Genomic DNA, 27,625 nt, shown 5'->3' with positions numbered 1-27,625 from the left:
GGCTGCATTCAGACCTAGACAGGTCACAGGGGTGAGCGGATGAGAACAGGATGTGTTTCAACACTGACAAGTGCAGGTGCTGCACCTGGGGAGGAAGAACCAGCAGCACACCTACAGGGTGGGGAACTCCCTTCTCGTCAGCGCAGAGGCAGAAAAAGATCTTGGAGTCATTATTGATGCCAAAATGAACATGGGCCGACAGTGTGGGGACGCGGTCAGGAAGGCCAACCGTATCTTGTTGTGCATCCACAGATGCATCTCGAGCAGGTCCAAGGAGGTGATCCTCCCCCTCTATGCGACACTGGTCAGGCCGCAGTTGGAGGACTGCATCCAGTTCTGGGTGCCGCACTTCAGGAGGGATGTGGACAACATGGAGAGGGCCCAGAGGAGGCCACCCGCATGGTCAGGGGGCAGCAAGGCAGGCCCTACAAGGAGAGGCTACGAGACCTGAACCTGTTCAGCCTCCACAAGAGAAGGCCAAGGGGGGATCTAGTGGCCGTTTACAAGCTAGTCGGGAGGACCAGCAGGCACTGGGGGAGTCCCTGTCCCCCCGAGCACTCCCAGGAGTGACAAGAAATACCAGTCACAAGCTGGCAGAGGGTAGATTCAGACTAGACATCAGGCGGCGCTACATCACTGTCAGGGCGGCTAGGATCTGGAACCAACTTGCAAGAGAAGTGGTGCTGGCTCCTACCTTGGGGGTCTTTAAGAGGAGGCTGGATGAACATCTGGCCGGGGTCGTTTGACCCCAGTGCTCTTCCTGCCATGGCAGGGGGCGGACTTGATGATCTGCTCAGGTCCCTTCCGACCCGACCAACTATGAAATTAATCTAGCAGCCAATATCTGTTTGGAGTTATTGTATCTTAAAATTAATCAATAGGAAGGTTAGGCTATTGTGTTACCTGGAAAAAAAATCCTTATCAGACAACCAGATGAAACTGTGTAGCTGCTTTGTTAAGAAAATAAATAAGCCACTTGATATTGTGGAAACAAAAATAATGGAAAGATTCCCTAATGTTCCACTGCGTCTAATGTCTGCAACAGGATATTTTTAACTCAAAGCTCACTGGGTGTCTGTTTTATCTTTTGAAGAGGTGAGCTACAAGTGACGTTGGTAGTTTTGAACTGGTACAGCATCTCTGTCCCAAACATCACAACAGGATTTGATGTCTCTTTAGGCTAAATTCTGCCCAATGTGCTGTTGAAGCACAGCCCCCTCCAGTGCTCATCCCGAGTTCCCAAGAGGAAGGATGCCCGTTTCAGCCAGTTCCTGGCCACGTGTCTGCTGCAGATGGAAAGGATGCAGCATCTGCAGAACAGGGGACCAGAAACCCAGTCTCCACTCACTCATCCTTTCAGGCAAGCAAGTGCAGGAGTGCAGGGATGGAGCAGGTTACTGTTTGTAGAGTCCAGCTCTAGAACGGGTGCACAAGAGAAGGGTAGAGCAGCAACTTGCATCTCTGCACTTTGCACGCTTGTGTATTCACTGTTCAGAATCAGACCCCTTTGAGGGCCTTTTGTTATCACCATTCTTATCTGAATCTGCTATGATGTGATTAGGTTCATATAATGTACTTCAAACTGGAAAGAGGAGGTTTATTGCTGTTCCTAACTTGGCACCTGACCTCTCAATGCCTTTTTTTGTGCAAGGGATAAATATTGAAGGCAGTGGTATGTGAAAAGAGTTGCAGGCACTTACAATTGTTGTCCCTTTTCCTACCAAGTTTCTAAGGCTGTGTCCCCACAACTGGGGTGTGTGTTTGCTCCGGGGGAAAAAAGCAGCAGCACAAATTCATGCACGCCCTGCACATGGGGTTAGTGTGGAGAAAAATGCTTCGGGTGGGGTAGGGGACACTGGCCCAGCAGCCTTACCTGAGGTCCTGGGGACCTCCCATGGCTCCAGCGGTGGTGATCTGGGTGCGTAGAGCACACACTGCTACCACGTGCAATGCCCGCTTTATTTTGGTGCGGGGTTTTTTGGCACCAGGATCCCCCAGTGCCAAAAAAACCCTGCCGCACTGCAAGTTAGCAGTGCAGTGAATGCCTTTATGTGCAGCGTTTGCAGTTTGCGGCACTGCAAACTGCTCATGTATGCTCATTTGGACATGTTGTGAGAGTCTTCTTCACTCTCCTGGCTAGGCTGTGGTTGTCCCTAGCACAAAGGAGCCCGGGGAGTTAGAACCCGAGAAGCCAGATGAGGCATAAATCAGCCAAGGAGTCCAAAACACCAGAAGTGTGCACTGAGATTCTCATTTGATATCTAATTCTTATAGTTTCACTTCATTTTGTGACATCCATTAGAACATCATGACAGAGTAACCTGAAAATTAGTAAAACCTCTTTCAAAATTAAGAGATGTTGATTTGATTTGTAAAGTGTAAAAGCAGTGTTAAGATACAGATTTTATTTCCTCTTTAAAGTAGAATCCTTGTATCGCTTGATTGTATTATTGAAATAACTGATAATGATTTGATCTTTGTTCAATGCTAAACATGGGGTGTTTAAAAAATAAACACAGTTAACATGCCTACTGCTGTAGTTCAGGCTGCATTAATGACTGATTTCAACAATAGGGTGACAGATGTTATAGGTTGCATCAACAGTGCTTATGGCATGAACACTTATCACCAGGTGTACCATACTGCACAAAATGTGTGTATATTTTCAGGTTTGCCAGAAATTATTAAAAGAAAGAGATGAACTGCATCTCGAAGTGCATGCAGATGTGAATTTTGGCCAACGTAGCTGTTTGTAACATTCATCTGTGGTATTTTCTTGGCAAAGAAAATGAGCATTCAGAAAGCATGACCCTAACAGATCAGTAGACATACTAACAATACTCTAAGGAAGCAACCTTGGAGCACTGAAAATATCTCATAAAAGAGCTATATCTTTGAGCCACATATATACACATGGGGGATAATAGAGTTTATCTCTGTATCGGAATAATGTCCATCTTGAAATGTTTATTGACTTAATTCTTAGATTTGAACAGACCTTTTGATTTATGTCAAGTCTGTATGTAGGTTTAAGAAATGTATAATCCATTGCTGCTTTTTAACTACAGAAATATAATACAAGTTAGTTTATACCAATGTTATTTAATGTGTTTTGTATCTAATTATAGGCTGAAGTTTTAATCATGGTGAACGAAGATAGTGTTTAGCCTGGAATTGTAGAGAACTGGGTTGAATTCCCTGCTCCTCCATATATAGGCTTGGGCAAGTTATTTAGGCTTTTGGCCCAGAATGTTAATGGTATTTCGACTTTGTTCAGCTCAACACTGATTTTAGATAGGTAAGTCTCCTTAAGGAAGTGACTCAGGAGCCAAAGTGTCACTGGAATTATTAGGTTTTGAAGTCATTTTTGAAGAATAGAGCTTAATTTTGAAATCACTTAAACCTGGCAGTGCTGAGCTGAGACATGCCTAACTCGTTTTAAAAGTGTAGGGCTCTGTGTATTAGTTCCCCATCCAGAAAATTGAAGAAATGCGTCCCTATCTGACAGGGTCGTTATGAAAGGAAGTAGACACAACCGTTCTACATAACATGTCATATTTTCGTCAAGACTGTTTGCTTTACAGTAATCTGGTAGAGGAGTATAGGGGGAAAAAAACCCATAAATACCATTCAGTTGATTTTAACACATTTGGTATGAGCTCAGCAGAGTTATAAAATAGTTTGCTCTGGGGAACAGGTTTGTGAAATGGCGGATAACTCAGCCAGTTCAGCACAGTTCAGTCTTGCATGATGCAGCAGTGGTTTGGAATGGGCGGTCTGGGCTCATTCTCATCTTCTGTTTCTTCTTTTATAATTATTTTTGATCATTCCCTTTTTGCTATAAGGACTTTTTCTAAAGCCTTTATGGTCTAGCACCTCTAGCTTAAATTGTGAACAGCTTCTGCGTGCAGATGGAGTATTGAAATGGTGCATCACAGATAAACAGCTCAGTCTTGACCTTGTTGACATACCATCTGTGTGTGGCATATACATGGGTAGTTGGGTACTGACCACCCTCAGCATCTTGCATGTCAGAGCATTAATGAGAAAAGAGACCAGCTTGCCAGTGGTTATATAGCTTGCAATAATGAATTTGTAAGATTTGTATTTAAAACACGATATGATTCAGTCGTTCTTTTGCAGTTACTAATAAAAAATAACGCCCTGCCCTAACCGAGGTAGAATGGCTGTCTGACTTCTTCAGAACCTTGCTAAGAGGGAGGACTTAGATAGTTTGGGCATCTTCATTGCATTTCTGTACTTAGGCTTGAAAGCTTTTGGGTTTTATATCTGTTTAACCATAATATGAATTTCTTGGGTGTCTTTTTTTAAAGGCAAGCACAGACAGAGTTTCTTTGCTGGAGTCAGCTCACGTGATGGGGAGAATCACTTGAGAAAGCCCTGGTCCCAAAAGCTTTAAGTGGCCCATGTGAGTGGGACTGGCCAAGAAGTCTCCTAATGTCTAGAGGAACAGAGGTCTCCTCTTAACAAGTACATTTTAAGGTCCTTGTTCTCATGAAGTGGCAGTTTTGTTCCCTCCTTTTCTTGTCTGAACGAGGGTCATTGGGAGTGCTTTCGTACTCCGGGTGCAGGTACCAGTATAATACAGCCTTAGCGTTGGCACTGGCGTTATTGTCCGTACTTATCTCTCAGTGCTTGCAAAGGAACAGGGGGCGGAGGGGGGGAAATGTCACCTTCAGTTATCTCTGTTTTGTTGCAAACTGTTAAGATATTTCTGATCATCCTGAGACTTCTGTCCATGAAGTGTGAGCATTTGCTGCCGCTGGTTTTAACATTAGCTTCTTGACATCCCATTGGTGATGCTGGTGATGTGTTGTCTTCAAAGCACCCTTGGGCACCAAAAGACTCTGAGCTGCTTTTGTGTGTGCATACCTCTACACCCTGCAATGATCATGTGGGTTCCCACTTGGGCTTTTTCTCTAGGGTCTCTGTGCTGTGTCTTTGGTTGCTTACACACATTCAAATCATTCAGGACAATTTGTTTCTTCCTGCTTATGCAGGGGGTTGGACTCGATGGTCTATTGAGGTCCCTTCCGACCCTAACATCTATGAATCTATGACAACTCTCCCAGGCTTGTTTTCCTGATAGAAAAACTGACCTGTATAGAAGGTCAGACAGAGAAGCAAAGAGCCTATAGTATGGATGCTGGGCTACCAGGTGTACCTAGAGCAAACAGCCTAAAATCTTTGCAGGCTTTATTTTATTTTATTTTATTTTATTTTATTTTATTTTTTAAGTGAATGTAGGTAGGGTTCGGCAGGGTCAGAGAAGATTGGGGCAGGGTCTGTGCCATGCACAGAAGAGTGCTCCACACTTTCCCCTGCCCCATGCTGTATTGGAGCCCTGCTAAGCCTAGGCAGGGAGTATTATGCTTGTATGCTTCCCTGCACCTGAGTGCTGCAGTGTGGCTCAGGCAGGGAACAAGTCAGGAGCAGAACGTGCCCCCGAAGTGCTTCAGTGCTGGGCTTTTCCAGCCTGAAGTCCTTGGAGGATAGGGGAGGGGGGTGTTCTGCGCCTTGTGTGGCTGAGACTGGCACATGCTTCCCTCCCCCTGTGGGAGTGGGGAGAGAAAAGAAGCAAAGCAAACTGGGACTGTGGGGGTTAACACTGTGCCTGCTGCCTGTACAGAAGTTCTGTCTCCCGAGAAGGATGCTCTGGGGCAACACTTCACTCAGGTCGTTCCCGAGTTGTTTTACTTCCAGAGTAGCCGCTTTTACTCTGGGAGAAAAATGAAGTTTTGTACACTTGTGGTTTCTCCTGAGAAGCTCTCCTTGGAGAAAATGAATGTCTGTCCTTTGTTTGTGTGGTCCCTTTCATCATCACCAGGGCAGGGGGTTGGACTCGGTGACCTACTGAGGTCCCTTCGAACCCTAACATGGGCGAATCTACGAATCTATTGATCATCTTTTATAGCTAGCACTCTAATAACCACAAGAAGGGGAGAGGTAGTTAACCATGTTAGTCTGAAGTCAGGTAGAAGGCAGGGGAGAGTTGCACCTGATAAGCTAACTGAATCAGAGATACAGAAGCTTATGCATAAGATATCTCTGCATCTATGTTCAGTTAGCCTGTGTGGTGCAACTCTGCCCAGCCATCAGATAAGTATGTAGTATGGCCATGGACATCTGTATCCTCACTTTCTGGAGTGCTTTACAGGCATTTAACTGTGCTATCCTGCTGTTAAGTACCACGTGAGAGCTGTTGAACACATCGTAACTTCTCTCTGTCCTACTATTCCTGAGCGCTAACGTATTTGTTTTAGTTGTGCTGTAGAGTTCAGTATACTCATTTATTTTTGGCCTTGGAGCAGTTACAACACACTGCACCAGTGCTCCATGAATTGATGGATTCATATTACTAAAACCTGAGCCTGGCACTTTAACTTTAGTGGGGGACTTGTCAAAATTTAAAAGAGAAACAAGGGAGTGGGGTGCAGAAAAGTTTTTAATTTAAAAACAAAAAAACACAGGTGTTCCAAAACTGTCCAAGAAGGGCAGGTTTTTGTGGTTAATTCTGCAGTGTTACAAGGACGTATAGTTAATAATAGGAGTAAGTATGAATAATATAAGTATAATAAGTACAATATAATATGTATGCTGTATGTGTGTGTATATATAATTTGTGTTTTATATACTTTAACAAAAAAATAAGAAGGCAAGAAAAAGAACACCTGGGCTAAGTAAAATATGGCAGAAGAATACTGCACGGAAAGTCCAGTTCTAATAACCATTTCTGCCTACAAATATTAGAATTTGAGTTGGATAGGATTCCTCTAATTACCATATTTTCCTAGCTATTTGGTGCATGAACTACAGATTTATACCATTAAAGTGCAGTGAAGTCAAAGCAAGGGTTAGGAGACTTTAACATATTATTTTGTAGATCACTCTTTATATGGGCTTATGACTTCAAAGATTTCAAAGGACCTATTTCTTAACGTGCTTATATTTCTTCTATCTCAGACCTACTAAACTTGTTTATTTTACTGGTTGACTGTTTTATGTTTTGTCCGTGAGCAGCAAATGAATTTAAATTTGTTGAATTATTAATATTTAAAGCCTGAAACATATTCCATCCCCATTCTCTGTATTCTCTTTTAACTTCCTATTGCATCACTCCCAGAAATCTAATCTGGAATTTCAGAACACCATCTCTAATTTCTTATTATAATTATTTTCATATATAACTGGAAAATAAACTTTTTAATGCTAGATCAGGTACCTTATGTTAATTGATGCTCAAATTCCTTTTGGGTATACTATACTCTTTTTTTATACATATCTCTATTCCCAACACTGTTCATTAGGATATTTACTTATTTAAAACAGTCCCTACATAACCAGGATCATTTTAAATGTTATAAATTTTGCACATATGAAATTTATTGAGACAATAACATTGCATTTCCCAACAGTTTCATTAACTCTTGCAATTTGCCAGTAATGTGACAATATGTATAGTTGAAAAGTACAGCGTAGCATGAAACTGGTTTTAAGTTTAAAATTCAGCCTCTCATCTGTATTCCTTATATATATTACACATATATACACCATTTATTTCCAATTTTTTCCTACTTGTCTTACTTTCCTCTTCTGCTTCACCAGAATCTAATCCCTTAATTTCACCTTGCATTCCATGGCTGGTTGACTTTCTTTAGCGTTTCTTATCATAGACTTTATCAAAGGTTTTTAAATGTCCAAATAAATCATTTCTGCAATTTCTTCTTCAGTCACGATTTTATTTCCCTTAAAGAAGTTAAAAAGATTGGAGAGAGAGGGCTTTTCTCTACCAAAACTGTGCTGATTTCACTCTTTCTTACCATTCTTGTTTTTCCTTAACTATTTTTTCAGCTAATTTACCTGCTTTCTGTTCTGTAGTTCTCTTGGTCTCCCTAGTTCCTTTTATAAAGACAGGGAAAACACTGGCTACTCTCCAGTGTAGTAGCTGATTGTAACGTGAGATTACATATTTTTTTAGCAGCTCAGCCAATTCATTCTTAAATTCCTTCAAAATTGTTGAATGAATACCATGTGGTCCTGGTGGCCAGCTATAGCTCAGAGGATTGATCCTGAACTGGCTCCTTTTGAACACATCCCTGTATCTGTTTGGAACGGCACGGATTTCACCGGGGCGTCTTACTGGATGTATTTGCAAGATCTCATCCAAATACACTTCAACCACATTTTCTTTTGACACTTCACTTTCTAGCAGTACCTTATCTTTATTACCCGGAGTTGTTAGGTTCTCAGGCCAAAGTTTGTCCCAGATGGGGTTAATAAAGTGTTAGTTGGACAAGCTAATCTTTGCAGCTGTGCCTGGGGCCAAGGCTGGGCAAGACTTGGAGACAAGGACAAAGCCAGGTCTTAGCAGAGTCATTCAAGGTCCGATGGAGATGCACTGATCAGATACCTGCTATAGTTGTCTTCTCCTTTTATGGCTGACCTTGAGGAAGGATATGGAGGGTGTGAACAGCATAGCCATGACCGTGCTGTGGTTGCAGACACCTGGATTGCAGAAGTGTGGGCAGATATTTCCCCGTCCTGTGCAGTGGACATGCTAGTCATTTGGCTTCTCTGCAATCGGGCCTTCCTTGATTGCTCCCTATGTTCCCGGCAGTAGTGTAGCAGACATGCTGCTTCCATGGACTTCCTGTAAAATACATTTCAAAAGGACTGAATGTTTTTTTACATGGAACATGTTTATTATGTCCTTGCTTTGGTTTGGATATCTGAATATATGCACTGCAGTTTTATTTTAATGCACTTTTCTTTTGTTTAGGCACATTCTAATGGAAAACATCTCTCTTTGCACGAGTGCCATATATTTAAATTTGTGAAAATTTAAATTTTCTTCACTTATTTGGAATGAACTTGATTTTTGGAAGGGAGGGGAACGAGTGGTTGGGAAATAGGGAGTGGGTAAAATGATGTTATTAGCCCTACATGGTCTTTAATGTGAAAAAACAAAAGTGTTCCAAAATGACTTGCTTGCAGCTGCAGAACATGTCATGGAATAAAAACCACCTTCATTAAATGGGTGAGAGAGAATTATAATTGTTTTGAAGTTCTTATGATCAGCCTGCATATGCCTCATTGTAATGTGATACTAAAGTGCCTCAATTATGATTTGTATATTTTGGTGCCAGAAGGTTTTTTTTCTTATGCTAAATTATTAAGTTCTGTCAGCTGCTGGGCTGTCATATAGAGATACAGTAAATCACATTATATTTTGTCATGGATTACACAGAGCAATAAATTTGGGAATAGAGATCAAAGTAGTTTCACAATCACATCTGAGTGTAGGAGGGGTGTTTAACTTGTAGAAAATCTGATTTAGGTGAAACTGTTGCAGTTCTTGTGTGAATTTGAAATGAATTTGGGTGTTTGGTTGAAAATGAATGAGGTACAAATCCCAAAAAGAGTTTTCTTTTTCGTATTTAGTTCAGAGAAGTTAATTCTGACCTCCAGCTGCAAAACTGAACACAGATAAACAATTAAACATTGAGAATGCTAGAGTCTCCAAAATGTCTTATTTATGTTTTTAATTGCTTTTATGACTGCGCAATATATTCCATTCTACTTTTAATTGGGATTTTGCTGGACTTGCACATGGTTAATTATTGGAACTGCAATGCTTTATGGCTCCATGAAGTTGTACTATGCTCTTTTGGAGGCTTTTATTTCAATTGAAACTATTAAAAAAAAATCCAGAGTAATCTCGCTAAAGAACATTGATCACTTCAGATCATGGATTTGGGGGGGTTTGTCTGACTCCCAACAGTGCAAACCTGCTTTTCTGGGATTCCACCCAGAGGTGTTCATTACACTGGGACATCGAGATCCCTTTCCGATTTATGTTGATCGTTTCCTTTATAAACAGCAACCGCTTGCAGAACAGCAAAGACCTACAGTTTTTTGTTTTAATTATCTTCTTGGTAACATTTCATTTACCTTTTTCTCTTGCAGAGTTTAGCCAAAAGTGGCAGAATGCCACACAAATATAGAAAACACATGTACCAATCTCTTTACCCTCCCTCCAGTTCTACACCAATTCACCATTGGACCAAGGAGCAAATCCCTAGCTGAAGTATTTTCTCACAGCTTCACTGACATGAATTAAGCTATGACACTTTACATCAGCTGAGACTACGTCCCCAAATTCTGCTAAACATTGGATATTATTGAGCTCTCGTCATGTAGCCTATATATGAGTCAGGTCATGATTTTGATAACAATTTCATTCAAAAAATGCTACAACCTAATGTTAGCATAAAGGATTTAAGAAAGTAACTTTGGTCTAATGGCTCAAATATATTTAAACACTTAATTTCAAGTGATTTCTTGAGGAGCTAGGCACCCAAACACTTTTGAGGGTCTAAGTTTTAGTGAATTTATTAATTTCATATACTTATCTTCATAATAGAAAGATGCTCATATTTCAACTTTCTAAAATGTCCTGATAATGAAGGAAAACTACAGCTTTTTTGAGAGGCCCTAAATATATACTAAGTATATAATAGTATTTAGGTTGTATGTGCAAAAGATTTATTAAGACTAAGTTTCTAAACTCTTAAACAGAAAATACACTGTGCTTTCTTTCATTGTCTTATGCTCATTCCGAGTGAATAGACTGCAAAAGGAGATAATTTGATTAAGAAACCACTAGCAAATAAGTATCATACCACACATGTTATTGTCCCAGTTACAAGCTGACCCTGGTCAATCCCATGTTTTCAGATCCAATTTTAAGAGAAGAGACTGCTTTTTCCCTGAATATATAGCCTATATTAAATCAGCTCCCTGAAGAAATCACTTCATTGTGGTTGAAATTTTGGTTTATGCGGTTATACTCTGTTCTCAAGAAAAAATGGAGAAAATGCCCTCTCTTCCTTCCTTCTGTCAGCGCCCACAGTACAGAACAAAGTGACATTTGTCACGTGATTGGCCCTTTGACAGCGCTCTGTAGCCATGCCCAGACAGAAGTGCATGGCAACAGTCTTTTAAAAGTGACCAGCCACACACCAAATTAACCCTCTTTTAATGAGTGTTCAGATGAAGGTGTTCCAAAGCGAAGCGCCTTCATTTACTTCTGTCTGATCAGGGCTGGGCTGCCCCCAGTGCTGTCTGCAGGATGGGAGGGGGAGAATCAGGCAAGGGAGCTCTGGGCTGGGGTCTGTTCAGTCTGCGCAAGACCGGGGGCAGGTGGATTGGAGACCCCCCTCCCATCCTGCTGACAACACCAGAGCTGGGGGACGCTGGGCTAGAGGAGACAAGCTGTAGACATGCAGCTTCTGCATCTGCTTCAAAGTTGAGTTTGATCCCCCACCCACCCACCCCCAACCGAACAATGAACATCTGGCATGAGGGGCAACTGTAACTCATGGCGCTTTCTGTGAAGTACCATGAGTTACAGGGGGAGCTGCATGTTCAAAGCTACACGTTTACCTATGTTTAAAAGTAGTCATTAGTTGGTCACAGAGGTATACGTTACTGTATCTATTATTTGTAGTTAAAAATGGCCTTTAAAATTCTGATGTGTGGTAAGTGAGTATTTCTTAGGGTGATATCTTTTATTCGACAAACTATGTAACGGATAAAGTTAGACAAGCTTTCGAGTTCAAGACATACTTCCTCATGTTTGTGAACAGTATCATAGAATGTGACAGAGGTGGCCAATCTGTGGTGCAAGTGCCACAAGTGTCATGAGTAGCCTCTGTGTGTGGCACGGCAGATCGGGGGACGGGGAGCAGGCAGCACAGTGACAGATACGGCAGAAGCAGAAGGCAAAGCAAGGGCAAAGAAGGAAGCAAATATCAGAGCAGCAGGTCAAGCAGGGAGCAGATAGCAGAGCTACAGACTAGGCAGGGCAAAGGGATCAGACTGGTATTTGAGGAGGGTCTGAGTCTATTTTATAGCACACCTGCAGAAAGGTTGGCCCCACTGAAATATGGCCTTCTCGTTCTGGTAATACAGCATTTCATTTAAACATGTCCCATTGCATGAATCCTGAAACCACATCAATGTAGTTTGGCAGCATACCTCTAAAGTAGTGGGATTACGGTAGAAAATTGTAATCCACACGTTAGAAAGAGTTAAATATCCATATTATAGTTTTTCCCCCCATAATTGCACAATAGTTTGAAATACCCTTTTGGTTCAAACAGCCTCTTCAGGCACAAAGGACTGGAAATAATCCAGGAGAGGAAGTAGAGTTTTTATTAAGCACAAATTGAACTAGTTATTTTTTAGTGGGCTTTCATTAAAAGTAGAATTATAGCTTGCTGTAGAAAGGCAGTTCTTCATACAGGTAGAAAGTCAAGTTTTCTATTCATTCGTGTTTTTTTCTGCCATGAAAAGTGCTTGGCACATGAATGAGAGGGGCTTTTCCCCACCCTGCAGATGCATATAAAAATACTATAGGATTTATACATCTGCAAAACCAGAATGTAAAGTAGAATATTAATAGGATTTGTGGGTATGACAGATTGGGATTTCTATCATTCATTTTCAAAGCCCTTGAAGTCATTCGGTACTTGACTAATTATTCTGTTAACATCATTTTGAATATTGAACAATTTTAATAGTCTTTTTGGTAGTTCAAATTACATATTTGAACTGGGCCTGCTGTCTTTGCCTTTACACAGAGATTCAGATTTCCATATGTTATCTGATTGGTAGAAAGAGCAACAGAAAGGAGAAGGGTATTGGTGTAGAAAATAATCTACTAGAATAATTACAGGCACATGAGAGAATATATATTCCAAGCTTTGAAAGTGAAATAATATTTTACGTACAAGTGAGATGAATTTAAGAAGTGTGATATACTAAGCTCAGAAGTTTCAAGAGATAACGTAGAGAAAGTTGTAGCATACTTAATAACAAAAATTGCAGCAGTTAACCATTGCTAGGGTCATTTTCCCTTGACATCTGTCAAATTATGCAATCTTGAATTTTGGTATAAAGCATAATGCTGTCAGACTTGTACAGAAATATTCCAGAAGGTGGAGTGATTTTTTTTTAATAGATGGGCCCCATTTACATTAGCTCTTTGATGTTAAATTCTTTGCAGCACATCAGAGAACAGTTGCTTCTTCCCTGGAGCAAGTTTTCTTTCTTTTCTTCCTCCCTTCCCTCTCCTCCCCCCCCCACCCTTTTTAAGTTTGCTTACACTTTTATCCAACTAATTAGTGAGCATCAGCTTATATATGACCATCTTTTGGCTAGTTGCAAGATTTTGAAAAGTGATTAGTTCTTATCAGGTTCCCTGAACTCAATTATTGAATCTGCTTCTCAGTCAGTGCATTGAGCTATTATATACACACATCAACTCCATGGTTTATGAGGAATTACCCCTATAAATCATCAGTACTAACAAGGGACTAGTGGTAAAACCTTGGCTTTTTTGGGTCATCACAGACTCACAATTATTTCAGTAGGGGCAGAATTTGATCTCAAACCTTTAAATATCACAGCAATTTTGCATTATTTCTATTTATGTATAGAACCTAATTTGTTTTCCAAGAGATTTACATACATTAACTAATGTTACACTTACTTATGTCCCACTAGTTTTTTTTCTAGCAATCCCTATTCTGAAGCTGAAAATTTGCCTTGACCTTGTATAAACCTATCTGACGCTCAGTTTTTTTTTCTTTTAATTATTTTAAGAAATCTCACTGCTCTCTTATCAGTTGTTCCTGAAAGTTTCTCAGCAGCTACTGAAGGTTTTGAGAGTCCTTATATCTTCATAGTGGAAATTGCAAGTGCAAGTGCTCATCACCTTAAGCATTCTTTTTTTTTTTTTTTTTTTGCCAAGAAGTGAAATCATTACTTAAAAATCTGTAGGCACTAAATGGCCCTTGATCTGCATGTGCAGTCATCACTGATGTCCCTGTGATGTTCGTGGACTGAAGGCAGTGCATGGCTCTCAATGCGCATTGCATGTATAGTCATTGATCTAGCTTGGCGGTTGACAACATTTTTGTGGCAGCAGGCTAAAATGTCCCAGCTCATGTCCAAGGCAGGCCAGTGCTGGGATCTAGCCGCTACTGCCTGGCTACAGCATATCATGAACAAAGCTCCCTTCTACCTGACCACAGTGTGGTGTGGGCAAAGACCCACCAGCTCTGGGCCAGATCCACTGACACTACAGGCTGGACCCAGCCCCAGGGCCATAGGTTGCTGACCCCTAATCTAGCTTGCTGTGTGTAGACTTTAGGTGTCTCCCAACAGTCAGAGATCTTAAGTCCCCTATGTTTGATGCTACCTAGACAAGACAGGTAAGATAAGTTAAGGGAGGAATTACAAAAGGTTGAATTTCTTGCTGTCATGGGCAAGAGAACTTTATAAAGGGTAGAGCTCTAATGTCTCACAGAAGTACTGCTGCTTCTGGAAACTACAAAACAATGATTCATTCCCCTTTATCGTTGTGTCTCTTCCCACTAGCAGTCATCAAGATGCCTGTTTATAAATAGAAATATTCCTTCTTTATGTATGCAAGTCACAGCCTGACTCATTCAGCGAAGCCACAATATACTGTTTGTGATGTCATCACGTAATTGGCAATAATTTCACAAGAATGTGCAGCGGTTCCACTGAATGAGCTAGGATTAAAAGAATGGAGTCCCCATACGTTTGTTTTGGTAATGCTCGTTAGTTTTAAAAGCTGCTTTTGGATTATCAGTTCATAGGGTTCCTAAACTTGAGTTCTTTTTTAATAGAATTTCTATACTTCATGAAAGGGAAATAAAATTAAAACGTCATTAACATGACATTTAATACTTCAGATAAGACAATCTAGGCTGTGAATTTAATGCTATATTTAATTTTTGGCACTAAATGTTTCCTTGATGTTAGTTCAGTTTTATTTGGTATCCATAGTTCAGCCATAATCAACGTGGAATGCTGATGTACTGAACATTTTTACAAAACTGTAGGTGATTTTTAAAACTATTAACTGTAATAAGGGCATAAAATATTTTGTTTTAATACAACGACTCCAATTTGCAATATGAACTAACTGTATGAACTTATTACAATCAAGTAATTTTTAGCTTAAATCTATCTAAAATCATATGTGAAAACTAAGCAAAAATTATTTTTGCTGCAATAATATCCCAACGTGGCTTAGCCAATGTCAGCCATTTCACAATAAAAAATGTACATCATAGTTGAAGCCCAATATGAATTACAGAATTACATAAAGCACATGAAAAACTAGGTTTTAAGATCATTAACTACACTGGTATTGCTATCCATTGCTGTAAAGAATGAGTTAGGCCTTAATGAATACTAGCTGACCTTCTAAAGACTTGCCATCCAGTTTGATTTCTTTTCATCATTGTTTCTGAAATAGTATGGAACCTGAAAGTGAGGGAATACCCTAGAAGTAATACAGAAGCAGCTTATGTTTCATATAATATGTGGTACAATTGGTCTTATATGACAGTCGCAACCAGCTCTGAAACAGTCCGTGAAAACTGATGCTTGTTTACCCCATTCCATTTTTTAATTTCCTCATTTGTCAATTTAAACTCTAAACTGTGGTCTCTGGATAGAGTTATATAGATTTGCTTTGTAGTAAATCCTTTCCCTGCACAAAGCCTAAGTAACAGCTTTTTGCAAAGTGCTCTATTTGTGCCAAGAGTGGCTTTATGCCTTCCCAGGCTGCAAATGAAGAGCCCAGAGTCAAAGATGTGAAATGAGTTTGGGTGCAGGATATGTGAAGAATGGGGAAGTTGTGCAGTAACAGAAGATAATGGAAGTGGGTCCCAGTGTGTGTCCCTATGTGAAAATGGTTCAGTTTGATTGACAAGAGTGGCATAAATTGCAGAAGTCACGTGCTGCGGGCTTTCTAAATGCAGCTCTGCGCTTTAAGGCATGGGTTGCAGTGACCTCAACTGTAAAATGCTGTAGCATGATGGCTAGAAGTCAAAGGCTGCTGTCACAAACCTATCTGCAAGGTACCCCTGGAGCCCCAAGTTTCTCCCCGCTGTCCTGCCGCTTGTCCCAAGGAACAGACCAAGGTTTTCCCTGGGATAACTCCTTATCCCCACAAGTCTCAGCTACTCTGCCCTTAAACCAGACCTCATAGCTTCAGCAGAGGAATAACTGTCAGCTCCAGGTTGGGTTGTGAAAAACCTCTTTTGGGTGGTGAAAAAAAATGTAGGTGCCCCTTTCCACAGAGTGGTTTAGCCTGGAATATCACTTGCCCCAGGATCATGCTTACCACATGCAATCAGTAAGGAGGCAAATCAACAAAAACATTTATTATATAGAAAAGAATTATATAAGCAAAACCAACCATAAGTTGGAAGATGCAACAAAAAAACAAGGTAAGTTTCTTACTCTCTCATCTGGCTACTGCCTTGCAGTCCAGAGTCCTGCCAGTGGTCTTAGAAATTAGCCTTTCTGCTGATCCTGCCAGCCCTGGCTGCTGGGGACCTTGACTGTCCCGGAGCTGGGGAGCCAAAGAGCATCTTCACGATGGTTCCCTAAATACCTCCGAGCCTCACCATCAGCATCATCTAGGGTTACCATATTTCCAGTATCAAAAAAGAGGACACCTGTGTGGGGGGGGGGGGGTAAGAAGGTGTATATGAGTGTGGGGGGTCAGTGATATACTTGTGCCCTGCCTCTGCCCCTCACTCCTAAGCCACAGCCCCCCCAGCCCTGCTGCTGCCTCTTCTGACCCCCCAGCCCTGCTGCCCACTCAGCTCCCGCACGTGGATGCACACACACGCTCTCTGTCTCTGGCTTTCTTATCTGCGAGCAGCTGCCGGGCCTGCACGCAAAGCACACGATCCCCTGACAGCCGATCACCTTGCCCTGCTGCCCCAAGCCCCAAACAGTCAAGCTGGAAGTGCCCCGGAAAAGCCAGGGGCAGAGCAAAAACCCAGACATTTGCTTGCATTTTAAAAAGCTGTTTGGACAGGAGGATAGAGGGCCAAAAAAGAGGACATGTCCAGGAAAACCTGGGCGTATGGTAACCCTAGTTCCCATACTGTGGGTTGCAACCTCAACTGGGGTCACTTCAGTGGAGGGGGTGGCGATAAACAGGGATCTGGGTTGGGAATAAGAGGCCATGCTGAGGAAACGGAGTCATAAATGGGGTCATGCAGTGGCCCTAATTGTTCGTGGGTCTCTGAGTCCTCTAGAATATGTAGTCTCCCTGAGGCACTGGCTAATGGGCCATTTCTCTTGGATGCCTTTACTATTGTGGGGCTGTTTTTCCCATTGCAATCAGACAATACCTTGGATGCCCATCTCACCAGTGGCTCCTTCGGTCTGCGATTGGGCGTGGCAATTATCCGTGCCCCAGTAACACAAATGCAAGAGATACTTAGCAATGTTGCCTGCTCTCTTTCCCAAGTAGGCATCCCTCTGTTTCTTTGATTAAACCAAGGGTAGGCAATTGTATGGGCTGGAGGGCCAGTTTTGGTAAGCTGTCGAGGGCTGGAGGGGAGGTGCTGACATGGTGTCAGCCCCCCATCACAGCGGTTTACACTGCTCGGCACTTGGGATTATCCCTGGGATAACTCCTTGGTGTCCAAGAGCAGGACAAGTGGCCGGAGCTGGGATCACGGGGCTGGGGTCCGGGGAAGAGCTGGGATCTGCTCCCTGCGTGTCCCTTTTATGACACCAGGTAGAGTGAACCGCTGCTGGGAAGCTGAGTCCAGCCACTGTGCTACCCGCACCCCACCACCATGCCACCTGGCCCTATGGACTGCAGCTTCTGGTGTGCCCCGGAGCCGCACGTGGGGATAGCGTGGACTGATCTCTCACCAGGTGGCACATCCTCACCCAGGGGCAGTGGGCTTGGCTGCATGTGCCACGGCCCAGGCTACCCCTTGCACCTGGGCCGGGCAGGGCCAAGAGACCTGCCGTGGGCTGGATAGAATCACTTGTTGGGCTGGATCTGGCCTGCAGGCCATATTTTGCCCACCCCTGAATTAAATCACATCCAGAAGCATAAAGATATATAGAGACAACCTAACATAATCCATATGGCGATAAAAGCAAGAGAGATGGATGCAGCATAACATTGGCTCGTCATTGACACTACACACACCGTATCAGAGGGAAAAACATAAGAAAACATTCATGACATCCCACAAACCCCCAATTTTGGGTGAGGGTCACGAGAGAGGCACTTTTACTGCTTTCTGGATGTCTCATTTTTGGGTGCCCAATTTCAGGAAGGCAGAACCTGCTTTTCAGGTACGCTGAGCACTGTACACATTGCTTTTTTCTAAAAGATCTGACAAGTTTTTTAGCTCTTTTCTGTCATTGTTTGCCATACTGGTTGTCCCAGTTCTGTTCAGTGTGGATAACATGTTCTAGTTGGTGTGTGAGCATTATGGGTGTGTGTTTATTATTTAATAAGATTCCTTCTTCGGGTTCAAGAGGTTATAAAGTTTACTATATGGGAGTAGAAGTCCTTTAGCCCCAGGGAAGTTAAGACTGAGTGCAGCTGTAATGTGATCTTTGCCGTGCCTTGCTAACTAGTATCTCTGTCTTGCTGAGAGTTAAAGGCAACTTCATCTTTCTCCTATCATAGTTAATTTTTTTAATGTTTTAAAATCAATATTTTAAAACATGTTTTAATGTCAGCTGCAGTAGTTTTTATTGATAGGCAGTACTGGTAAAAGTCATCTGACAACCAGAAGAGTAGTCTGGTGGGAAGACTTAAAGAAAGAAAAAAAGGTGGGCCAAAGTGTGTCACAAGAGATGTTTCCTCTGTATTGTGTCTTCTTCAATTAACCTTATACTGCCTTATGCTGACCTTGACTGTGCGTATCCCATATGTGAATAAATTAGCTACATCTAGCGGATCACTTTTAAATGTGAGGCTTGCAGAGGAAAGATCATTTAATTTGCATGTTGTTTCGCTTCCTGTAAACAGAGATTAATGGTATTTCAGTAACTGATTTAGAGTCGACACCTCCCCTCATGCAACACTTGAAAATTATACCTATTGACTCAAAAAATGTTTCTGATGAGCCTTTACTGTTCTGTGTGCTTCATATGTACACAAGAAATAGATATGGACACATCCATACATCTCACAAATATGACATGAGGACTAGTCATATTTAAAGGAATTGAAGGAATAAAAATGAAATATTTTGGGAAACTATAAAAATGTGCTGATTGATTCCCATACATTGTGTATAAGTGCCTACCCTGTATAAAGAAATCCAGTGTACAGGTTGGTTTTCCTGTAACAACGTTTTCTGTGCTATTGTCACGTACTTCAGACTGTTGTCTTGCAAATACTTATGCCTTTTAATATACACAAAGGCCAGTGAAGTCAAAGAGACTGTTCACTTAAATAAACTTACTAACATGTATAAATGTTTGCAATATTGGAGTCTCAAATCCCAGTCCTGCAGGTGCTACTAGGAGAGGCCCCATGAACCCCTGTGAATAGAGCCCCATTGGTTTCAGCGGCACTTTGCACAGACATAGGCCTCAACCTGCTCAGAAACAATTGAAAGATGGGACCATTGTGATAGACTCTATTCATAAACCTAAAGAGGACAAATCAGAGCTTCTTGCATGAGGTCAGACTGATTAAAAAATTCACTTTCATCATATTCTGCCACATTAAGCCAGCTATTCTTTTCAGAAACGTAGCCTCCAATTTCAGTACTGAGAATAATTAGCAGATCATTTACAAGGCAAGCATTTTGAAACGTGTCCGTCCACTACAGTATAGAAGTGGGGGTTTTCTTCTTTTTTTAATGCATGTCAGAATTACATTGTGAGTTTGGATGAACAGTGATAGTGAATTTAAGAGCTGATTTTCCCCTGAATTACAGGTACACTTGCTTCTCAATTACATGTGATATCAAAACAACAAAGTGGCCTTGTTTCCAGTTTGTTTTTTCCTCTATCTTTGAGATATAAAAGATGTGCCAGGAGAGGTCAGAGGAGGCCTTGGTGGTTCTGCAGCACGTTGGGTTTGATTTTCAGTTTAATAGCAGCAGTCCTAAGAAAGCAGGAATGTAAGATTTGATAAAAGGAGATCGCAGACATCAGCTGGCGCATGAAATCACATAGTCTATGTCACGTTGTACCCTCGCGGCCCCTGCTAGAACTTGTGGCTTTTTTCTTCCCTCTTTTCCTCTCGCAGAGATGAAGTCATCCTGATAAACTTCTCCCTCTCAATCCCCACCCCGCTCACCCCACTCCCTTTTTTAATCCACAGAGGCCTTTATGTTTTTCTAATAATTGGCAGCAGAGGTACAATTTTTCCCCTCTTTTAAGTGATGAATAGTTGGCCCTAGATCAAAGACAAGCCCTTGTGGTTTTCTGGCTGCCACAAAAGGGCGTTGGAATTGGCACGTATCCCAGCTGCTTACTGATAGGCATGTAGATGAGGTGCCAAGCATAAGGGTCAGTGGCAAAGTGTCTGTACATGTTCTTCATCTGAGCTAATCTGGTTTCCTTCTGTGTCTGTGTGTGTGTTTCAGGCCAACAGCAGGTTGAAGCAGATTGAAAAGGAATACAGTCAAAAGTTGGCCAAATCTTCGCAGGTAGGCAACGTGAAAACAACAACCTCACGTTAATACATTTGATTTAAAAACCTCATTAATGTATGTTACTGTAGTCTGAAATTTTGATTTACTTATGTCCAAAGACACTCCCAGCATTTCCTCCAACGAATTCGGATTTGCTTTTCTCACATGTTATTGCTTACAAGAATGTCTAAACTGGAAAACTAAACTGGTTAGCATGCCTTTCTTTGAGATCACTGTTTTTTAGCTGTGAGGAGCCTGGTCTTGCAAGGATCTCAGAACAATCGACTCCTACGGTGGTCACTGGGAGTTGAAGCAGAAATGACTCTCCCTGCAGGCCTCGCCTGCACATATTTTGTAAGCTCTTTAGCAGTTCCTCAGCTGCATTTGAGATTACAGAGTGGTGTTTGCCCACATGGCTGGTGACAGGCAGTACGTCCAAACTGTCCTGTTTTGATGTGTACCATGTGTATGGCCTTAACTCATCCATTGTGTTCACTGAATGCTGGCACAGCTCGAAAAAGCATTCTCCGAGAATTTTACATTTCACCAGTGACAAAAAACTGGGTTTTTTAAAACTCAGTGAGCTTTTCTTACTGGCATAAAATAGTTTTCTAATCACTTTTGAAAATGGGAGCATATTCAGTTTACCTTTATATTGAAATTAGGTAAAATAAGGTGTCAGTTTGGAGTGACTCGTCACAACTGCTTTTGAATTTCAATTGGCAAATGGTATTGAAACGTAGACAACGCTGAAGTGTGTAGATAAATCAAAAAGTTAGTTTTTCATGGTGTAAAAGGAGCCTCACTAATTTTCATGGAGGTGTCATTCTTGATGCCTCTGTGAAGCAAGAGCCTCATGACCACGGTAGAAGCATTAAAAGGGTGTATTTTCAGCAGTGGTTGTAATAATCCAATATTCCCTTCATATTGACAGATATCAAGAGTGTTTCCCAAGGCCTCATAATTGGTAGGTGCAGTGCAGTCATGTACCTATATGAAATTACAGATTGGCTGTTTTATAAACACACTTAAATTATAGTATTGAGAGTCTACATCTCAGCCTTCAAAAGTGGCCTTTGTTTCACCTGCTAAGTGGAACCTCTCTACAGCCGTGGATGCAACTATTTCACCGGGGTTGCACAGGTCTCTCGAGACTGCTACCTAATTATTCTAGGATACTTTATTTGTTTTGGCGTTTTTTTGATAAATTTGATAAAGTATTTATCAAAAAAATCCATAAATACGTTTTTACATGACAGCTATTATGTCTGAGTAAATAATATGCATTTTTAAAATAGACTTAAGTGCATATTTTTTTTCCACATGTATTTGCATGAAAGTGTAATGACTCTCTGAAATGTCAAATTTAAATACTTCCTTCAGAGCCTTTTTGTAAAACCTTTTGCATTTTTTGTGCTACCGCGAGGAGAAATAACCTCAGAAAACTGATATGATCCCAAAAGCTTCCTGAATGCATACAGAGACATTCAGGCTTTGAGTTTGTAATTCCATTTGCCCCTAATGCTGGGAGACCAGTTATTATCATTTGTGTTACTGTAACGCCTGGGAGCCCTAGTTACGGTCCAGGACTCTTCTGTGCTCGGTGTAGAAAGAAAAAGATGATCCCTCCCTATTGGTCTGCGACCGATTTCTAGGGAGTGGTTTGTAAATCAGGGAAGGCAGAAAGTTACAACCACACCTTGTATACCATAGTTGTTTGACAAAATGCATACAGTAAAAATGGAGGGTTTTTTTTTTTTTTTTGCCTAATTCTGAATTTCTTTACTTTTGTGGGTTTGAACCAGCCCCTTAATGCTATTTGAACATGGCTTTTTGTAGCTTAACATTAGTCATAGGTCATTTGTGACTTTTATGTGGTTGTGTTGCTGACAACATCAGCCCAATCTTACTCTCCGTGGCCTCTTGGCACATTCACTTTTAACACCCACACAAAGATGATATTCCAAGAAATTCTCTCTGAAGTTTATGCAAAATAAACAATTAGATTTTTTTCCCCCGAGAACGACTGCTCAGAGCAGTTCCTCGTCTGTCAACTTGTGTTAAAGTTCTCTTAATACATTTTTAAACTTCTGTGCTATCCCAACTTTTTAACCAGTCAACTTCTGATAGAAGAAATGTGTTTATAATTCCTGCCCTCCCATTGAAGCCAGCTAATTATTATAGTCACCTTAAAATGTGGAACAAAAAATTCGGGAGACGTGGAATAGTGCAGCATCACCTGAGTAAAGTAGTGTGATTTACACTGATTTGGTATTCAGTGTATAAAGTGCATTTAAAATGAGGGTTCAGCATTTGCGAATATTTGAAACCATGAATGCTGAACCCGCGAATAGCGAGGGTTTCCTGTATAGTTTAACATGTTTTCTGTGGTGCTAAAAAGGATCAAACAGGTCGTCAAAGTGAGACGTGCAAACAGTTCAGTTGAACGGCATGACCCACTGTCCTTTAGGGCACGATCCACTGTCCTTTAACGTCAGGAGCCATTGAATCGGATCCCAAGTTTGTTGTCAAACACTCTGTCCCCTTCAACAACCCAGAAATGCAGTGTCAAGTCCCATATTTCAGTTAAGCATGCGAAGTACAACGGTTTCTTATCTGCAGTATCATGCTAAGTTGTATCTTTCTAATAACAAAGAGCTGTTGGTATGTTCATTGCAGTGTTTTTTTGTCTGAAGTTCTGAAGCATTACTAAGACTCTGTATAAGCGTGCAAATTTGCAATAGCTATTTCAGTGAAGTGGAAAACTGGAAACATCTTATATTTTTGAGATTGCAGATGTGCTTTGTTCTGATGAGTTAATATTGCGGAATGTTATAGTGGAAACCACTTCACAATAGTTGGTTTTCAGCAGTTTCGTGCCATTCACAGTTTTATTGTATTCTTTTTCTGCGTGTGGAATTTCACGCTTGCTAGTGTGTAATATGTTAATTTATAATACTTAGTTTGTACAGTGCAGCTTGCCAACTCTGTTCTCATGTCAAGCCTAAATACATGCAAAATACATGCCTCCGACTGAAGAAAGTTTTAGCATGCTGTTTTCTTTTTAGATCATAGCTGAACTTAAGACAACCATTTCCTCTCTGACAGAGGAGAACAGCCGGCAGCAGCTTGCTTCAGAAAGGCGGCTCCAAGATGCTGTACAAAAGTTTGAAGATGAGAAGCAGCAGCTGATTAGAGATAATGACAGAGCAATCAAGGTAATCTGGGGATTTCAGTCACTGGTGCTACTACCTGTTTTAGTGCAATTAAACGTTCTGAAATCATTGCAGCGGGCAGGTATCATTCTTGTTCGTACAGCACACAGTCATCCCACTCGCTGGACGCTGACTTTGATGTATCCAGTGACTCAGTCTGGCTTTCCTCTAGCAGATCATATGCCTGCATGAAAAGTAAGGTTTTGGCAAGTCTAATCTGCTCATATGAAGTAATATTTGAGACTGCCCTGTTCTTTTTCTTGGAGACCTATTTTGAAATATTCTCATACAAACTCGGATTGTTTTAGTCTTATTTTCTGTTTGTATTAATAAATATGGGACCAGACCCACAAGTGCTTTAAATTAGCAGGGCTCCAAGACTTCTGTGGGTCTGGATTAGTTTGTGCCCATCTAGAATCATGTTTGTGCATTTATTTAAAGAGAGTGGTGTTTCCTTGCTGTCATCCTCTAATCTCTTCCATGTATACATGTTCATTATACCCTTTTACAGAACCCTAATCATTAGAGGTAGCTTTAGCTCAAGAAACCCAAAACTGAGCAAAATTAAATCGTGTGTGTTCCAATTTTTGTAATATATTTTTTTTCATTTAAAAATATATTAATTAATAGTAGTGTAGTTGATAACCTTTCACAAGTAATTCCTTGGATTTTAATTACCCACCCTATCATACACTACAAATCTTATAGGAGTATAAGAAAGTAGGGCTGGAAAAGACCTCACCAGGTCATCTAGTCCAGCGCCCTGCTAAAGGCAGGAGTATCCATGACTAAACCATTCCAGGGATGGAGATTCAACAACATCTCTAGGTGCCTGCTCCAATGCTTGACCACCTTCAGTCACAAAATTCCTCTTAATCTCCAGCCTAAATTTCCTCTGCTGCAGCTTGAAGCCATTGCTTTTAGTCCTGTCCCCTACTGCCACAGAGGCAAGCCCACCTTCATCCTTGCTATAATTGCCCTTCAGGTATTCGAAGACTATTATTAAATCTGCCCTCAGTCTTCTCTTGTTCAAAACTAAATGACCTCCATTTTTTTTGGCCTTTCCTCATAAGTTTTGCTTCCAAGGCCCCTAATAACTTTTGTCTGAATTCTGTCTAATCTGCCCATATCCTTCCTGAAGTGTGTTGGGCCCGGTACGGGACACTGTAGGTGAGGCCTCACCACGGCTGACTCCAGCAGGAGAACTACGGCTCCTAATTTACAAGTGACATTCCTGTTAATACAACTTGGGATGCTTTTGGCTTTTTTATACTTGTACCCAACCATTATCATGCATTTGAAGCCCTAGACTGGCACACTTTGTTAAAACTATTCCAGAATGTTTTTCACCTTGCTTCTGCTACTTTTCAAGAAAAGACAGCACCATTTAATTTGTCACCAGTCAACCAGGAAACGAAGGGCTGGAAATAGTTCAGTGGCTATTGATACCAAATACTAATCAGGGAATAATTGTATAAAATTCTTCTCAGGATGAAGCTTTTTCCTGTGTGTGAAGTTGTCATGAATTTTGCTTTTTGCCATCATTAGCAAAATATACAATGAAAAGAGTACTTAATAATGGAATTACAAGCAGGGGAAGGGGAGTTTTAGACAATGCTGTAGAGCTGGGTCCTGCAGAAGTGTTGGGAGCAGCCTGTTCCCCAGAGCCTGTTGTTTGGCGAGAAAAGTTTCCAAACATCATGCCCAGAGGTCTGGAGCTTTGTTTTAGCATCACTAGGACCACGCTGAAAATAAGCCCTTCCTCTAAACCAGTGGGGGCCAACCTTTTTGGCAGGTTGGTCACCCCTGCTGTAAACCATTTGTATTGAAGGATCCTCCCTATGAGATCAGGTGTGAAAATAGTGAATTTGTATCAGGGAGAACTTCTGTAAAACGTGTACTTAAAGCAACTGGTCACGTAAGGAGTTTAAAGGAGAACGTGTTATAGTTAAGGATGTGCTTAAGGGCTTTGTTCTACCCCTCATCCTATGTTTAGCAAAAATAAGCTAGTCACTGGTGAAAATAGGATGCTAATGATATTGTCCATATTGCTTCACCTCCGTCATGATAAAGTGGGGAGGTAAAAAAGCTTGAGAGAGAAATAAACATTCTGTAGGTGAGGCAATTCCTAATGTCAAATAGGCCCTGCAGAAGTTTTTGCCAAAAATCGGAGTATTTGTTAGTGGTTACTTAGTTGATTTAAACCAGCATTAAGGAACAGGTTGCATTTTCCTTCATCCGGTATCAAGCGACTTCTTCTGAGACCTTCCAATTATTAATTCATTTTTAAAGGAAGAAGAGCATCCTGCAGAGAGGTGAGTGGTTCTCAGAGAAGTTTCATAAGTGGTCGCTAGCGTGATTTCCAAATGGGGAGTGCCACAGCAGAATTTGGATGATAATTCAACCTTCAGTCAGAGACCAAAAAAACCCAGAAAAAAATAGAAGAGAAGAAAGAAAAAGAAATGAAACGATATTAACACTGAAATAAAAAAGATGTCTCTTCTCTCAAAGCAGTTATATTGACCTTTCCTGCTCCAAAAAGAGAGAAGGTTCTGTCTAAGCTTGCTAGGTTGCCTGTTAGCCTGTCAGCTTTCTACCTCGAATCCTCATTTTACAAATGGGCCCAGCTAATCAATCTTATTTTTCCTATAGTATCAACATAGTATATTAAATGCTAAGGAAAGGAATAAACAAAGCCTATGAGAACTTCTTTTGCTGACGGGTATCGCCCCAAATCTGACAAACTCTTTGTACTTCGATGTCAGTCACCTCATTGGGTCAGTGCGAGAGGTATTCTCAAGTGTCGTGTACACTCTTCCACATTTCTTAACGCATCCAGATTCACAGCATCAACAGTCACCTTTAGGTCAAGGTCAGATTTTGTGATTTGTATGGGAATCAGTTCAAGTTCTTTGAGGTCAACATTTTCAGATTATGCTACCAAACATTTGAAACCTGCATAAAAGTGGTCTGATAAGGAGTTGAACAGCAGTAGGTCATTTATATATCTTTTGGGGGCTGGACCCGATGATCTTACGAGGTCCCTTCCAACCCTAATGTCTATGTAGTGTCTATCTAAGTATGGATGTTGGCTTCAACTTTGGGATAAATGTGCTTATGAAACATTAATCAGTGGATACTTTATTATATAGAGAAACTGCACATAAATGGTTTACTGTCTTTAATTGTATGTATTCTTATATTTGCTTTTTTATGGTTTACCTCAGCAAAAAGTATAGGTGCACACACGTGTGTGTGTTTGTGTGCATATAGACATACAGATTTTGTACACACACATGCCCCAATTTATACAAACCTCCTGTCCTGTTATTTCTGTGTGCTTGTGTCAAACTCCTGTAAAAGCAGACAAACTATGGGAGGTGCCACCCTGTACACTAGACTTGCCTTCTTCACTCATATGTTAATACCAGTTTAAGCTTGTGAATGGTCTTCTGATGCAGTTCCTTGTAGATCACACTGAGCGAGCATAATATCAGCCTGAGAAAGGCACAGACCAGGGGTCAGCATCGTTTTTGGCTGGAGTGCCAAAAACACCCCAACTTCAACATGTCTTGACTTGGCGTGCCAGGGCCAGGCAGGGAAGGGAAAGGGAGCTGTGAGGGGTTTGATGCTTGTTCCCGGCAGCGGGTGCATGGACACCTCTGGGCAGACGGCAGGGTAGGGACTGGAGTTGCACTGCCCCAGTCCTTTCCCCGCCATGTGCCCTGAGGTGCACATGCAGCTACTGCTGGCCATGGAGCAGGCTGCAGACAGCTGTACCAGGATCCGGAGCCCCAGCCACGTTTTGTGGCTGCTGGCAGCTCCACACATGCCTGGGTGTGCGTGGTGGGAAAGGGGCTGGGG

The 27,625-nt window shown here is 41.4% G+C and overlaps 1 protein-coding gene across 8 annotated transcripts in view; it reads left to right on the top strand.

Annotated features, from left to right (window-relative positions):
- CEP112 (centrosomal protein 112) overlaps positions 1-27,625 on the top strand; it is a 274,221-nt gene that overhangs the window by 195,324 nt on the left and 51,272 nt on the right. For all 8 annotated transcript variants that reach the window (XM_014601930.3, XM_019494322.2, XM_019494323.2 and 5 more), the window contains 2 exons: positions 20,499-20,561; positions 23,615-23,764. In XM_014601930.3, coding sequence (XP_014457416.2) covers positions 20,499-20,561; positions 23,615-23,764 — 213 coding nt within the window. The remainder of the gene's footprint in view (positions 1-20,498; positions 20,562-23,614; positions 23,765-27,625) is intronic.

The sequence above is a fragment of the Alligator mississippiensis genome, chromosome 8 (genome assembly GCF_030867095.1).
Source record: "Alligator mississippiensis isolate rAllMis1 chromosome 8, rAllMis1, whole genome shotgun sequence".
Classification (NCBI taxonomy): domain Eukaryota; kingdom Metazoa; phylum Chordata; order Crocodylia; family Alligatoridae; genus Alligator; species Alligator mississippiensis.
The sequence above is the reverse complement of the archived record's forward strand: the minus strand, read 5'-3'. Positions and strand labels throughout refer to the sequence as shown.